This window comes from Chrysochloris asiatica, unplaced genomic scaffold (assembly GCF_000296735.1).
Source record: "Chrysochloris asiatica unplaced genomic scaffold, ChrAsi1.0 scaffold00014, whole genome shotgun sequence".
Lineage (NCBI taxonomy): Eukaryota > Metazoa > Chordata > Mammalia > Afrosoricida > Chrysochloridae > Chrysochloris > Chrysochloris asiatica.
Genome location: NW_006408532.1, coordinates 4,717,569 through 4,733,585, shown reverse-complemented (window position 1 = coordinate 4,733,585; position 16,017 = coordinate 4,717,569). Strand labels below are relative to the sequence as shown.

At 43.3% G+C, this 16,017-nt stretch overlaps 1 protein-coding gene across 1 annotated transcript in view; it reads right to left on the bottom strand.

Annotated features, from left to right (window-relative positions):
• The window catches only part of MVB12B (multivesicular body subunit 12B), a 239,734-nt gene that overhangs the window by 97,587 nt on the left and 126,130 nt on the right, over nucleotides 1-16,017 (bottom strand). Inside the window, exon 7 of the mRNA XM_006834971.1 lies at nucleotides 3,797-3,891. Coding sequence (XP_006835034.1) covers nucleotides 3,797-3,891 — 95 coding nt within the window. The remainder of the gene's footprint in view (nucleotides 1-3,796; nucleotides 3,892-16,017) is intronic.

Below are 16,017 nucleotides of genomic sequence, written 5' to 3'. Positions count from 1 at the left end.
CTTGAGGACTAAGGTGCGCCTGACCCAAGCCATGATATTTTCAATAACCTCAGATGCATGCGAAAGCTGGACAGTAAATAAGGAAGACCGTAGAAGAATTGATGCTTTTGAGTTATGGTATTGGAGGAGAATATTGAAAGTGCCATGGGCTGCCAAAAGAACCAATAGATTCTTTTTGGAAGAAGTGCAGCTAGAGTGCTCCTTGGAGGTCAAGATGGCCAAAGTTTGTCTTTCACACTTTGGATATATTGTCAGGAGGGACCAGTCGCTGGAGAAGGATATCATGTTTTGTAAGGTGGAGGGACAGAGAAAAAGAGGTAGACCCCCAACGAGATGGACTGGCCAAGTGGCAGCATCGATGGACTCAAGCGTGTCAACAGTAGTGAGGTTGGCCCAGGATCGGGCAGTGTTTAGTTCTGCTAAGTGCATAAGGTTGCTATGGGTCGGTACCAACTCAATGGCACCTAACAACAACAACAACAACAACAACAACAAGTCCTGGGTATAGTGGGTTATGCATAGAGCTATTAACTACAGGGTTGGTGGTTTGAGCCCACCAGTCACTCTACAGCAGAAAGATGAGACTTTGTTCTCCTGTGAAGATTTTTCAGCATTAGAAACCCTAAACAGGGATTCTATGAGTCGGATCTGACTTGACAGCATGCAACAACAGGTACTATGGGTTAGGAGTTGGGCTGTTAACCACAAGGTTGGTGGTTCAAACCGACCAGATTTACAGTCTCAGAAACCCTACGCAGGGTCACTATGAGTTGGAATCAACTCAAAGGCATAAGGTTTGTGGTTTTATTGTAGGCTTAATCAAGACTATATTTAAGAGTTCACTTTCAAGCTAAGCTCTGTCTGCCAGGTCTCTTGGGACTGGCGCTGGGAAGCTGGGATGCAAGGTTTCAGAGCCTCTGTTGACTCTGCAGCCTTCAGGGTCCTTCACAGTGTACACCTGGGGGATCAGAGCATTGTAGGGGTCCCAGCTGTGGCACCTTGGCAGTCACTCTGTATGGAGAGGGGAGGCCAGGTGTGTGCCACTGCTGGGACTGTGCCATGGCGTTGATGATCATTCACTATGGACCACCCACTTTTGTCCCATCCCCAGATTTGCAGCTGCCTGGCCTGCCTGTGTTCTCTTCCCTCCTCAGCCTGCCCCTCTGCATTCCTCACTCTAGCACCTCAGCCCTGCTGCCTCCTCCTGCAGCCCTCCAGGATGACAATAGCAGCCTCCCTTTCTGTCAGGCACCACTTGCTCTCCTGGTGCTCCAACAAAACCTTAACTAGTATCACAGCATCGCATCTCAGTGTTCCCTACTGACAGATATACGTCGTCAATGTGCGAAAGGGTCGGACAGATTTTTCACTATTGTCTTAAATACAAAATGTTGAACAACAAAATAGTCCATAAGTGAGAAGTAGCTATGTGCTCTTGTAAAGATTTATAGTCTCAGAAACCCTATGTAGGGTCACTGTGAGTTGGCATTGTCTCTATGGCAGCGGGGTTTGGTTCGGTTGGGGAGGTGTACATACAAATTCAATGTAGCAGCTTTTCGAATCTCTAATTACATTCTTTTGGAAATTTACTTATTTTGGGACGGGACTGGGAACTAAGGGAACAGGAATCAAATGTTTCCAGAAATGACACAGGCATACCAGACGCTTGCACCAAGGGCTCAACCCTTGAAGTCTGCAGTGAACATGTGCCAGAGCCAATCTGGAAGGAGAGCAGTTTCATGATTCATTTCATTACCAGCAGAACCCTAGCTATCATGGCACTGGGTACTGGGCAAGGGCTAGGGCCTGGGGCACACTTTGCTTAACTGTTTTTGGAACAAACTATTGAAACCCCTAACTTTGCAATACCAAACGGAGACAAACCACTCAGTGCCAAATATTGTTCCCACAGGGTGTGAAGGGGGTGGTCTCTGTTCCCTTCTAGCCAGAATGACTCACAGGCAGGCTGCCGGTGGGTGGGTGAGTGGGCAGGCTTCCCAGTTGCGCCATAGTTGCCCAGTGCTGAGCTTGCAGACATGATGGAGCCAGCAGGTCCTGCAGGGTATTTCTGGCGGCATCACAACAAAGCACCCTGGACCCTGGCAGAGCAATCTGGGGCCAGCAGCAGCCGAGGAGGTCTGAGCTTCCTGCTGCTGTGGGCTGCAGCCTCAACCACCTCGGCTTGGAAGATAAAATCCAAGTGACTGCCACTTACCTCAATGTAACAGGAAGTTTCTGAATGCTGTCCCCTGTGTCTTGAGGCTGTTACTGTGGTATTGCTAAACTAACAGCTGAAATGAACCTAGACAACACCTCATCAAAGCCATGGAGCGAGGAAGCAGTGGTCCAGAGGCAGACAGGAACATGCCTGCCAAACCAGAGGCGATTTCACTCTGTGGGCCTTTCTCTGCAGAAACGTTCTGCAGCTGGGAAAGCCATCAGAGAAGAGAAGTGAAGTGGATGTAGCCTAACACCGAGGCTGGAGAAAGATTTGCAAGCTGAAGCAAGTAGTCACCTGTTTTGATTGTGCATTCTAAACAGGGCTGCCCTGCTGGATTTCATAGGCCTGGTTTGCAGCACTCTGCCACTAAGCATCTGGGGAAATATTCAGCTTTCTTACAAAATAGGTCATCTTTCCACATTTGTTATGCTCCTTGTCGACGCTGCTGAAATAACCCCAGCACAAAGGAAAGTCTCCCTGGAGATGCTTTGCTTAGACAAACATGCTCCTTCCACCCTTTGAGAACCTGGCTCCTGGAGTGGAGCCAGAGAAGAGGGTTTAAGACCACCCCTGATCCTCCCCTTCCTCAGCAGGAGTGTTGCCCAGAAATGAGAAAAAAACAAAACAAAACAAAACTGGCTTTTGCTTATACTTCCAAACCCATTAGGGCATGATCATAACAAGTAAAACTAATACTGACACAAATTATGCCATTGTTCTATTTCATCTATTTAGTAACCTGAAGTTGTAATTTTTAGAAAAAAAAAATTACCTTTTAAATAACTGCTTCATTATGGTACATGAATGAATGCCATGTTCCTGTGTTCAAAGTGTCACTCAGCATTAAGGATGTGCACTCATAAATGGCACCGATTTGCCACTTTCCCGTTATATACAAACACCCCGGACTGGAGGTCCAGTATAATGGCAGGCGAGCTGGTGGGTTTCTTTAGAGCTTAACAAGTCACCAGCACTGCCAAGCACATAATGAATCTCAATTCTGTAATAAGTCTTGTAAGTTCTCCCCTCCCTAGGTGAAGGGAAAAAGGAAAACTAGAACTGATGAAGTTCCTGCCAAGGTAACACTATCAATTTCAAGGCCAAGTTCAGAAATCACACCCTCATACCATGAGGGTGTGTGTGTGTGGGACACCTCCAGTATCCCCTCTGGCCACAAACCTGGCTTTGAGAAATGAGAGGTAAGGACAGACCTGGATACAGGAGGGCAGGCCACCCAACACTGGGCTCTGCATTGCTCCTGGGTCCCCATGGGAAACCTGCCCGGACAATGGCAGGTGAGCAGTGTGGTGACTATTCTCTAGAAACCTCCCTTCAAGTTGGTGAAACTCACACATTGTTTTTCATCACTAGTTTTTAAACACACTGAGATTTGGCCCTTCTCCAAGTGCCATAGTGACACAAAGAAAAAGTGAGAAGGGCTGGTGCCTGTAAGAACAGGTCACTTGCAGGGAGAACAGACAGACAGATGCCATGAGAAGACAGGGAACATATGCTCTAGGAGGATGTGCCCAGGACAGATGAGATTGCTGGTCATCAGCAGTGGCTCCTACATACCTGATATGGCATACAAATTGGAGTGCTGGTACTCATAGTCAGTCCGAGTGCTGTTCCTGCCTCGGAAGGTAGCAGGGAGCGTTAGAGAGATGTGCCTGAGAAAGAGACAGAGGAGAAAGGGAGGTTACAGGGTGCATGGAACATTCTACTACACCAAGAAATCACCTGATGACATCAACTCTCAGACAGCAGCAAAGAGTGGGTGCTCCTCTTCACCAGCCTACAGTCCTCCCAAGGAATTCAGGAGTCTCCACACTGCCTGAGCCACCTTTTCCCATCCTGGGAGGGGCATCCAAGAGGAAGAAAGGATTTCCCAAGACTTACGGTATGCTCAAGATGAGCTAAAAAGGGTGGCAGTTGAATCCACTTATCTGACCACTGTTTAAAATACTCCAATGGGATAGAGACACCCAGGCTCTGAGTAAGAGCCTCTGTTTGCACTGTTGTTTCAGTTTCATTATACATCAAATGGTTTCCATGCCATGTGAGTCCCAGAAAACTAACAACCACTAAAAATCAGGAGGCACATTGCTCTGAATGCTTACAATTATGCATTCCCCTTCAGCCTGCAGCACGCAGTTGGTGGCACAGGAATTGACCGGTAAGGTTCACAATGACAGAGCAGCATCAGTAACCGAAAGTAAATAACCCATTTGGCATGGTCATCAGATGCTGGAAAAGTCAGATTAAGATAATAGGAAGCATTATTTGAGACCTAACAAGTCTGGGAGAAAAAAGCCCACCTCTTGCTGGTGTAACTAAGGGCTGCTTTGAAACAGCACAGTAGCCTAAGCTTCTGCCACCTTTTGGCTCTCCCAAAAGGGAAGGGGCTGAGGGGAATAAAGACTTATTGCATAAAGAAAGCCTTCATTTACAAGTTTCCTTTTTCACACAACAAATGCATGACCTTCAGGAGGGATTCCTGTGTAACTGGACTCCTGAGAGGAAAGAGTCTCTAGGCAGAAGTTGTTCCCACAGAGCCTGGATTGAGCTGCAAGCAGCAGGAGCCGCCCAGAGACAAGATGGTGGAGGGCTGTAAAGGCATTTGGTTTTCTGGGAGGCAGAGGGAGCTTTAATGGTGAACATCTGTGCCACTGCTAACAGCCATGCTGAACCAATCAGTAGGACTTTCCTGAGCACTGACTGTGTGCCGAGTGCCAGGAGACCAATACACACAGAGAGGCACACACACACACAGGTGTGCTGCACTGTGTGTTCATTAGCTAGGCTGACTAGGGATACAGAGATGAGCACCATCAAAGCGGTGTCAGGTCAGGGGATAAACACACAGAGGAACAAATCCAACGGGACATGTGCTGGGAGAAAATTAAAAACTGGAGGAGCATGAAAGGAAGGAAAATATGATCTGTTAAATGGGATGGGGCCTCTTTTGACACTCAGAGGAAGACATGAGTGTTGAAGGAGTAAAAGGCACTCACCAGGTAGTTGGGGAGAACTACACTTTGGTGTAGGGCTAGGGCACATGCAGGGCTAGGCCAGAAAGGGCACTGTATGCCTCCCCAAGAGGCATGAGTTGAAGGCTGGGTTGAACCTTAGGATAAAGGTTCCCAAGTTCTATTCCACTGATGATGGCATAGGTGAAGGCAATAAGGTTACCTTGGGACTTGCAGAGACTCTCAGACCCCCCACTCAAGAGGCCTGGAATGTAGTCCAGAACTCAGCAGTGATTCTAAAGTTTGATCAGGTTTGGGAGCCACTGGGAGGGTGAGGAGCAAGCAGCTGCAGAGGGGTTTAAGCAGTTGATCAATGTCTCTGACCACAGCACTTAGTCAAGGAAGCTGGGCAAACAGAAGAATGAATTATTGGCTGTGGTTGTGGCTGAGCAGAACTGAAATGATGACAGGTAACTGTGCAGAGCATGCCAGGTCCCAGGGCGGGCATATCTCACACAGTCTCTGTGCTTCTCATAGCATCCTTGTGGGGGCCCAGTGCAAAATGAAAATGAGGGGTCCTTGTTCAAAAACTGTTAAGACTTTCAATACAGGAATATCAGAGCATTAAGCTCACTGGGGTCCTTCTCGTGTAGGGACCAGCATGGCTGTGTAACTTGCTTGTCCACAAAGGGGGCTCTGGGAAGGTACTATTACTACAGTCACTTACTGATGAGGGATATGTCTGGGTGCTGGGGGTGGAGTTTTGCTTCCGTGTTCACAGAGGAGGTGGGTCAACAGTGGACTTTCAGAAGACAGGAAAATCTGGAGGGCCAGCAAAGGGTCCAGAGGAGCAAGTGGGGCCCAGCTCCACCTTTAATTTGTCAACTGACGAAGGCTGGCCCCCTCTGCACAAGGCCCTGCAGTAGAGGCCATGCCTCACAGAGCTCCACAAAGTTACACACATCCTTGCTTACAAATGTAGACATATATAGAAAGCAGGGAACTCCTGGTGTGGCACTATAGGATAAGCACTGGACTGCTAACCACAAGGTCAGTAGTTCAAACCCACCAGCCACTCCTCAGAAGCTCTATACAACATATAGAAAGCAGGAGGACAGTGCTATGAGGGATGGGGTCCATGGGGCGGGGGCGGGTCCTGGAAGTCTTCCTTGAATAAGTGACATTGAGGAAGATACTGGGGATGGGCAAGAACCATAAAGTGAGTGGGGAGGAGGAAGGCACATTCGAGGCTCCTTGCGAAGTTTCCTGAGCAGCAGGAAGCCTGGTCAGCAGGAAGCATTAGAAGGAGGCCATTGTGGCCAGAGTGTGGGTATGGGTGGCAGCTGGATGTGGGGGCCATACCACACAGGCCCAGCATGAGCTCTGACTCAGTCCTGCCAGTGGGAAAGTGAAGAAATAAAACTGAGCTGCTGTGGTGGGTGGTACTGATAGCAGCAAATTACGATGGAGATTATCATAAAAGTGCAATTATTGGGCTTCTACTGTGTGCAAGCCTTTAACAAGTTCTGTCCAAATGACCTGCCCTGTGGAAAAGATACAGACTTTCCACATGGAAAACACAGGACTTAAAAAAATATATATATATGAGTAATGAAGTGTTTGGCCTCTTAGCTTTTCTAAACAAGGTGGACTTCTTAGTTCTAAACTTTTTTGCTTCTCCAGGACCACAGATTCTACCTGGCTGACCACACCCTGTAACGTTTCCTCCCTTGATCTGGCTCCCTTCCTTCCTCTCAGATGATTCTTTTTGGCTCCAATTGCTCGGATCCTTTAAAGGTTGTTGTTTGCAAGAGTTCTACTTTAGTTCTTTTCTCACTCCACACAGTTTCCCTGAACAACATATTCCATGTCTACATCTCTACTTTTGACCACCCTCATGCATTAGCTTACCTCTGTAGTACCACCTCCTGCCATTGCCTACCTCCTTCCTCTACCAGGAACAATGAAAGTCTTGTAAATCTCTGAAGATGCCAGGAGTTTTTAATGCCTCAGCCTGATTCTTTACTATGTTGATTCTGTTCCCAGAATCTCCTTTCTTTTTTACTTTCTCCCCAAACTCCTACTCATCCTTTAAGACTCCCACCTAGAATATCTTTCCTGGGCTGAATTGGGTATCTGCATATCCTCTCTTACTCCAGTTATCACATTATACTTTATTTTATTCAAGCCGGTCTCCCTAATAAGACTATGTCCTCCTTAACAGTATGGCCAGATCTCATTAACTTTGTACCCCATTTTCTAGACTAATTCCATAGAGTGGTAGACAATTACTAAACATCTGTTAAACTTATGTTGTTGAACAATCAAGTGTTGAACTTAGTTCACTAAAACCTCTGGGCATTCTTACACATGAGCCAGCCTCTATTCTTTCATTTCTACACGTGTGTGATTTCCCAATTAAACTCAGGGGGTCTCTGTATTTTACCATGTGTTGCACTCCTCTCTGCTATGGAGGAAAACGGGTGATTAAAAAGGAACCATTTGTAGCCACAACCAACAATTGGAGGCAGGGGAAAAGACCAGGGGTAAAGTTTTTGAAAGCACACAAAGACAATATGTAGTTTCATAGAGTAAATGAGAAATTTAAAGAGAATTTGAGTTGAAAGCCTGTCTGTAGGTTTTACAGAGTAAACTGCTCAGTAAAATAGGAATGTGCAAAATTGAAATCAAGTTACCCAAAATTCCAACTGAAGTTGCTGATACAACAGTGTGTGGGGCCACGCTCAAAGAATAGAAAGCGGGAAAGTCCCCATACCTAAAGAAGGCTTTAAGGAGGAGGATTCCCTGTGCTGTCAGTAGCTTTTTTGTATTTTTGCTTCTATTCCTAGACAAAGGAAGCTGAGGATGTGGGGACAGGAGGACAAAAAAAGCACATTAAGGCTTGGAGTTAATGAGAATGTACAGTTTGGGCCAAGGGGACAGATCACCTGTGGTTAGATCGAATAAAGAAGTTACCTGCTGAAAGAGAAGTGGCCCAGGGGTGCTCTGGTGTCAGATTAGCCTGAAAGTGACAGACAGATGAGGAATGGTTCTGGAATCTGCTGAGTCTCAGAGCCAATGATATTCTGGCTGTATAACACTTGGTGAAGGCCCACGCCTGGCGCTGGACTGGGTTTGCCCACATACATCACTTTGCCTAATCTACTCAGCAACCCTTTTAGGTGGGAATAATAACCATTTAAAAGAAGAGGAAAAAGGCTCTTAGAGGTAAAGCCTAAGCTGACTAAGAGAAAGCTAAACATTACTGAAAAGGTTAGTTACATGTATACTGGTGGTTACTATTATTGGAAGGTTACCCTTGACTATCAGGTAGAGTGAGAGTACTCATTTAGGAACATACTGTCCATTCTGAAGACTCTTTTGGAACCAATGTTGGCTGGGACTCAGCATCTCAGCCACTGCAAGCTGTAAGGCCCTGACAGGGTATAGTCTCTCTCATCTCATATCATGTTAAAGGAGAAAGCAATACACAAAGTTGAAAAAACTGTGGTCTAATCATGTACTCGGTGAGGCAGACCCGTTGTAGTGGTTAAGAGCACTGATCTAGATTTAGTAGTTGGGTGGCCTCCAGCAGGCTCTGCTGCTTCCCAGTGCACACCTCACTTCAATGAATACAGGATAGTTAGCAGAGAACCGGGTATAATGTCACCACACAGTAAGGGTTTGGGTTGTGATTCCTACTATGAATCTTCCCATTCCAGACATTACTTTGTTGTTGTTGTTAAATGGTGTTTGAGTCGGTTCTGACTCATATAGGGTTTCCAAGGTTTGAATCACCAGCCTTGCAGTTAGCAGTCCAGTGTTAATCCTACAGTGTCATACCAGGACTCCAACATTACTTTGTTGTTAAATACTGTTAAGTAGGTTCTGACTCATAGCAACCCTGTATAGGGTTTCCGAGGAGCAGTTGGTGAGTTTGAACCATCAACCTTGTGGTTCAAACTGACCTTGAGGTCGAGTGCTTATCCTGCGGTGCCACACCAGTATTACTTTACAGTTCTGCTTATGAGGGTTCACTGCAGGACCATCGAAAACCCACTGGTTCCTTCACTCTGCATTTAGAATGAAATCCAGACAGAACTACAATTGAGCCCCCCACTCACATCATGTAGTCCCACTGGCTGCACTGTGTCCCTCTCTCACCTCACTCTTATTTCTGACTTGGGCTTTTGTATATGCTGTTCCCTCTGCCTGGATCATTCTTCAGCACCAGCTCTCCAGAACTAGACCTTTCATTTAGACCATCCCCTTAGAGATACCTCCGTGACCACTCTTTTGAGAAAGTATGCAATCTTTCTCTCACAACACCCACTTTCCTCTCTGTAGAGGCCTTACCACTGTAGAGAATGGTCCCATTTGTTGATGTATCACCAGAACCTGGTCTCTATTAGACTTTCTCTTCCTCTGCATACCCCAGCATCCAGAAATGTTAAGTGCCTGACACAAAACAGGCACTTAAAAAATCTTGGGTAGAAATGTATAAAATCACCTGAGTGAATGAATCTGATTCTGACTTGTAATTAGGGATCATTTTGGAAAATTTTCAGAAAGGCTTCTAACTTGTCTCTGGCTCATCCCCAGGACTAGTGGTTAATGGTTTGGAAAATGCAACTCTGTCTAATTCATGAATATTTTTATATAAGCAGTAAATAGATTTACTACGGCATTGTTTATAAAGCCAAAAATATTAAACAATAAGGATTGGCTAAATAAATTTTGGGTACAACTGTCGAATAAAATGATTTTCAGTAATTTAAAAATTAACTTAAAAATTAATTTGAAAAAAGTTAATTTTAAAAAGGGTCATGATGAGTCGGAATTGACTCGATGGCACCTAACAACAACAACAACAATGTTTTAGAACACTATTTTCCACCACTCATCTGTCAGTTTGTGTCATACCATGGTGACCTGTATATTGTTAGAAACAATGCCACCAGTATTTAAAATACCAAAAGGGTCACCCACAGTAGACAGATTTTGGTGGAGCTTCCAGACTAAGAAAGACTAGGAAGAAGGAGCTGTTAATATGACGATTATTCAAATTTACACATGTCTTGGAATGAATTGCGCCAATCCCGCCACCCTGTCCCTTCTCCTCCCAAGATGTGTCACTTAGCTGGGTAATATGACTCAGTGGTTTGGCAGTTATATAACGATATAATGTGGCAGTTATAGGCTGATCCTCCACGATGCAACACCTTTAGTCCCACCATACCTTAATTCTATGTGGGGAATTTCCCTGTATTGTGGCCTTCAACACCTTTTAATTACAAGAGATAAAAGAAGAGAGAACTGAGCAGAGATGAGTGGGACCTATTACCATCAGGAAAGAAAAGCCAGGATCCTTTGGACCTGGGGTTACTGTACTTACTGTAAAGCTCCTTGATCAGGGGAAGACTGATGCAGACACAGGGAAATCTCCAAGGAATGCTGAGCTTACAGATACTGAGAAGAGACACGGACCTTTTCCCATAGCCAAAAGAGAAAGCTTTTTCCTAGAGCCAGCACTCTGAATTTAGACTATCTTCCTAAACTGGGACAGAATAAATTTCTTTGTGAAAGCCATCCACTTGAGGCATTTCTATTACAGTACTACTAGATAACTAAGTAAAAGCACCAACCACTAAAAGCCAAGATGGAGAAATTGAAGATTTCAATGAACTTCTGCAGCCTGAAATTGATCAGACATGCAATCAAGATGCACTGATATTACTGGTGATTGGAACGTGAAATTTGGAAACAAGAGGAAGGATCAGTAGTTGGAAAATATGGCGTTGGTGACTGAAATGATGCTAGAGATCACATGATAGAATTTTGCAAGAACAACTACTTATTTATTGGAAATGCCTTTTTTCAACAACATAAACAGTGACTATACACACTGAACTCACCAGATGGAATACACAGGAATCAAATCTACTACCGTCTGTGGAAAGAAAATGTGGAGAAGCTTAATAGCGTCAGTCAGAACAAGGCCAGGGGAAAAGTGTGTGCATATCAATTGTTCATATGCAAGTTCAAGTTAAAGCAGAAGAAAATTATACAAGTCCACAAGAGTCAAAATACAACCCTGAGCATATCCCACCTGAATTTAGAAACCATCTCAAGATCAGATTTGACATACTGAACACTAATGACCAAGGACCAGACAAGTTGGAGGGTGACATGAAGAAAATAAAATGTCATTAAAAAATGGATAAGAAAAAAAAGGGCAGAATGGATGTTAGAACATGTTCTTGAATGCAGAGTAGCTAAAACAAATGGAAGAAATGATGAAGCAAAAGAACTGAACTGAAGATTTCAAAGGACAACTCCAGAAGACAAACATTAATAATGAAATTTGCAAGAACCTCGAGTTATAAAGCCAAAAGGGAAGAACATGCATGGAATTTCTCAAGCGGAAAGAACTGGGGGAAAAAAATTCAAGCCTTGAGTTGCAGTAATGAAAGATTCTCTGGGGAAAATATTGAACGACCCAGAAAGGTGGAAGGAAAGTGCAGACTCATTGTACCAAAAAGAAAGGGCTCAATCATTTCAAGAGGTAGCATATGATTACAATCCAATGAGACTGAAGGAAGAAGTACAAGCTTTACTGAAGGTATTGGTTCCAGGAATTGATGGAATACCACATGAGATGCTTCAATAAAGAGATGCAATAAAGGAGGTGATCATTGGTCTATGTCAAGAAAATCAGCATACAACTGTCTGGCCAACCAACTGGAAAAGATCCATATTTGTGTCTATTTCAGAGAAAAGTGGTCCGAAGGAATGTGGTCCAAAGGAATGTTGAACAATATCATTAATATCAGACACTAGTAAAATTTGCTGAAGATAATTAAAAACGGTTGTAGCAGTACATAGATAGGGAACTGCCAGAAATTCAAGTCAGATTTCCAAGAGGACGTGACATGAAGGATATCACTGCTGATGTCAGATGGCCCTGGGTAGGAAGTAAACAACACCAGAAAATGTTTACCTGCCTTTTATTGACTGTGCAAAGGTATCTGACTACCTGAATCGTGACAAATTTTGGTTAATACTGTGAAGAATGAGAATTCCAGAACAATTGATTGTGTCATACAGAATATATACACAGGCCCAAAGACAGGCCCAAAGTCATTCAAACAGAACAAGGGGATGCTACATGGTTTAATATCAGGAAAGGTGTGTGCCAAGGCTGTATACTTCCACCATAGTTACAGTTGTATGTTGAGGAGCTAATCCAAGAAGTTGGACTGACTATATGAAGAAGAATATAACAGGATTGGAGGAAGACTCATCTACAGCCCGTGATATGCAGATGACAGAACCTTGCTTGCTGAAAGCAAAAAGAACTTGAAACACTTAGTGATAAAGAGCAAAGACTACAGCTGTCAGTATGGGTTGTACCTCAACATAAAGAAAATAAAAATCCTCACCAGTGGACCAATAAGTCACATCACAAAGAACCTATTTAAAGTGTTAAGGAGCAAAGATGTCATTTTGAGGACTAAGGTGCACCTGACCAAAGCCAAGGTGTTTCCAATCACCTCAGCTGGACAACAAGTTTGTTGTTGTTGTTAAGTGCCTTTAAGTCGGTTCCGACCCATAGCAACCCTGTACAGGGTTTCCGAGGGTGTAAATCCTTACGGGAGTAGAAAGCCTCATCTTTCTCCCGCGGAGCGACTGGTAGAATAGATGCCGAGGGAAATTTCATTTCCCCCACAAGTCAGTCTTAGGTACCTTATTCAATTAACATGACCACTAAGCTGCAGACAGCCCCATGTAAAAGCCCTTCAGTTATAGAATACATTTTATTATGTGACAATGGTTGCCAGCACGATTTATTTCCTTTGATGGGATTCTGCTTTTCCTTGTTAATTTAAATCTGTATTTTCTAGTGCTGATTCCAGGTCTGTGTGAATTTTTAAAATGTTACCATTAATCTTCTGGACCCAGTGGCCACATATAATGAAGAGACGGCTCTGCCCAGGCAGTAGCAAGGCCTGCAGTCCTCTCAGACTGTCAAAAGGAAGCATCAAGGGGGTGGCGACAGGTAAAGCAGAGGTAGACTCGTGGTTAGAGACAAACATCATCTTTTATCTTCCCCATTCACATTTCCACACACATATGTGTGACTCAAAAATACATAGTGATATGAAATTACAATTCCTATTTTACATTCTAAGGAGCTCTGGCAGCATAGTGGTTACAAATTGGGCTGCTAATCTCACAGTAAGCAGTTTGAGACTACCAGTGGTTCTGTGGAAGAAAGATGAGGCTTTCTGCTCCCATAAAGATTTATAGCCTTGGAAACCCTGTACAGGGTCACTATGAGTCAGAACCAACTCCACGGCACATAACTACCACCACCACCACTTAACTTTCTGGAGCTACAATTTTGTCTGAAATCTATCTAAAAACCCCCTTCTAGTGAAGCAGTTTCAAAGTGTGGCCTGGAGACCTCTGGGGTTGCCCAGGACTCTTTTAGGGAGTATGCAAGGTCACAATTATGTTCAGAATAACACTCAGACATCAGTTGCCTTTTCCACTCCCATTCTCTCACAAGTGTAGAGAAGCATTTTCCAGAAACCACAATAGGTGATGAGGATAGTGCTTTGTTATCTGCACACATATTTGTGTGTTTTACGTTTTTATCACTTCTAATTTCTATTACAGTAAATACAGTAAACATAACCCTCATTAAAAAAAACACTTCGAAGTTCTCAAGTTTTAAAAAAAGTCTTGAGACCAAAAAAGTTTGAAAATTGCTATTCTAGGACCATGTGTTAAATTTGACTACATATAAAACTGAAGTGTGAAACTCATGGGATTGAGCTAAGAGTAGTAAGAGAAAAAGTATTTGTTTCAACCATATTTTTAGTTAAAGATGAAAGAAAATGGTACTTATAAAAAATTAATAAGCTGTTACAAGTTGGGGAACAATACAAATGGTATTTAATTGATGAGGTCAGACAAGTAACTATTTTTAAGAATTTGGTTCAAGAATGAAATAGTCAAAGACTTATGGAGGTCTTTGCTTTTACCTATTGGAGTTCATGACTCTGTAGAACAAGTACTGGACCATAAGGTCAGGTCAGCGGTTTGAACCCACCAGCCACTCCCAGGGAGAACACTGAGACTTTTGGAACCAACTCTACGGCACTTAACACAACAAGGATTCAGTTACTTGAACCCATACATACTATGGCAAATGGCAGCACTGTATGTAATAAGTAACAATATGTATAAAGGAAGAGAGATCAGAGCAGGAATAAAAATATAAAATGACCCATGAGAGTCACAGAATTATTCTAGAGAAGAGGAAAGGTAAAGGGTAAATTTAATAAGTCCAGAAGGCCTAGGCTTTGATGCTTTTAATTTAACCGAGTCTTGATTTAAAAGGCATAGCATGGCAGGAAAGGAGCAGCTGCCTGGATAATAAGCCAGCTAACAAGAAGGGCCAGGTATCTGGTTATAGTAGCTCTGGATCAGGTCGTGGCACACACTCCATAACGTTTACATCCCTTTTCTGGACTGTCAGTGGTGGGACACTTAGAGAACACAAGCTTATACTTGTGAGACCAAGTATGTTTACTGTAGATATTTAAACAATATGCTCTGAGCATAAAGACATTTGCTCATACACTCTTTCCTCTCTGATATAAAGAATCAATAGTTTAAAGACTAAAACCATTCAAACTAAGAGGGTGAGATGATAAATGGCCTAAAAAGAAACCAGGACTTTATGCATCATAGGGCCAGGCATGGTTCCAGCCAGCCTTCTGGCAGTGAGGTTCTACAAGAAACTAATGAGAACAGGGAACGGTAATGAAGTTTCAGAATGTTATCTACCAAGTAATGAGCACCCAAGTGAGAGGAGGGGAGGAGAAGGGTAATTCATCTTGTCTTACGGCCAACGCCCAGTCTAGAAATATCTATCCTCATGCGGGCCTATACAAAATATTACCCAACAGATTAAAGAGAACATTACCTAGAAGGGTCTAAAGAGCCAACCGCTGAAAAAAAAATTTAACTATGAGATGTCTGCATTAGAAATAAGGCATACATTTAAAAAAATGAAAAACTAAATTAGTAAGATTGTGGATAGACCCCAGAGAATTTTCCAGAATGCAGAGAAATAAAGAACACAGAGGTAATAATGACGAAAAAAAAAATATGCTAGCTATGGAAAGCAAGGACTAACCTAAATATTCTAGGGGTCAGGAAGAAATCACAACTAAAAGAAGGAAAAATAAAAACAAAGTTTAAAGCATTCTTAATTTAGAAAAAAGGAAGACTAAGATATAGAAGACATTGTTGTTTTTTGTTGTTGTTGTTAAGTGTCATTATGTCAGTTACAACCCATAGTGACCCTGAATAGGGTTTCCAAAGAGTGGCTAGTGGGTTTGAAATGCTGACCTTGTGGTTCAAACTGACCTTACACTCCAATTCATTATCCTCATTGCCATACCAAGACTCCATTGAAGACAAGACACCAAAATTACAAGGAAAATCAATAAAGAGGCTACTAAATAAATCCTTGCTATAAAGGTGCAGTAATCAATATAATGTGGTATTGGCATAAAGACAGACCTAGAGTTCAGTGGAATAAAAAAGATAGTCTACAAAGAGACTTTACACATATATGGCCAATTGATTTTCAACAAACATGCCAAGACAATTCAATGATAAAAAGGTACCTTTCTCAACCAACAGAACTGGAACAATAGATGTTGTTGTTGTCAGGTGCCATCGAGTTGGAACCGACTCATAGTGACCCCATGCACAGCAGAACGAAACAATGTCCGATCCTGGGCCAAC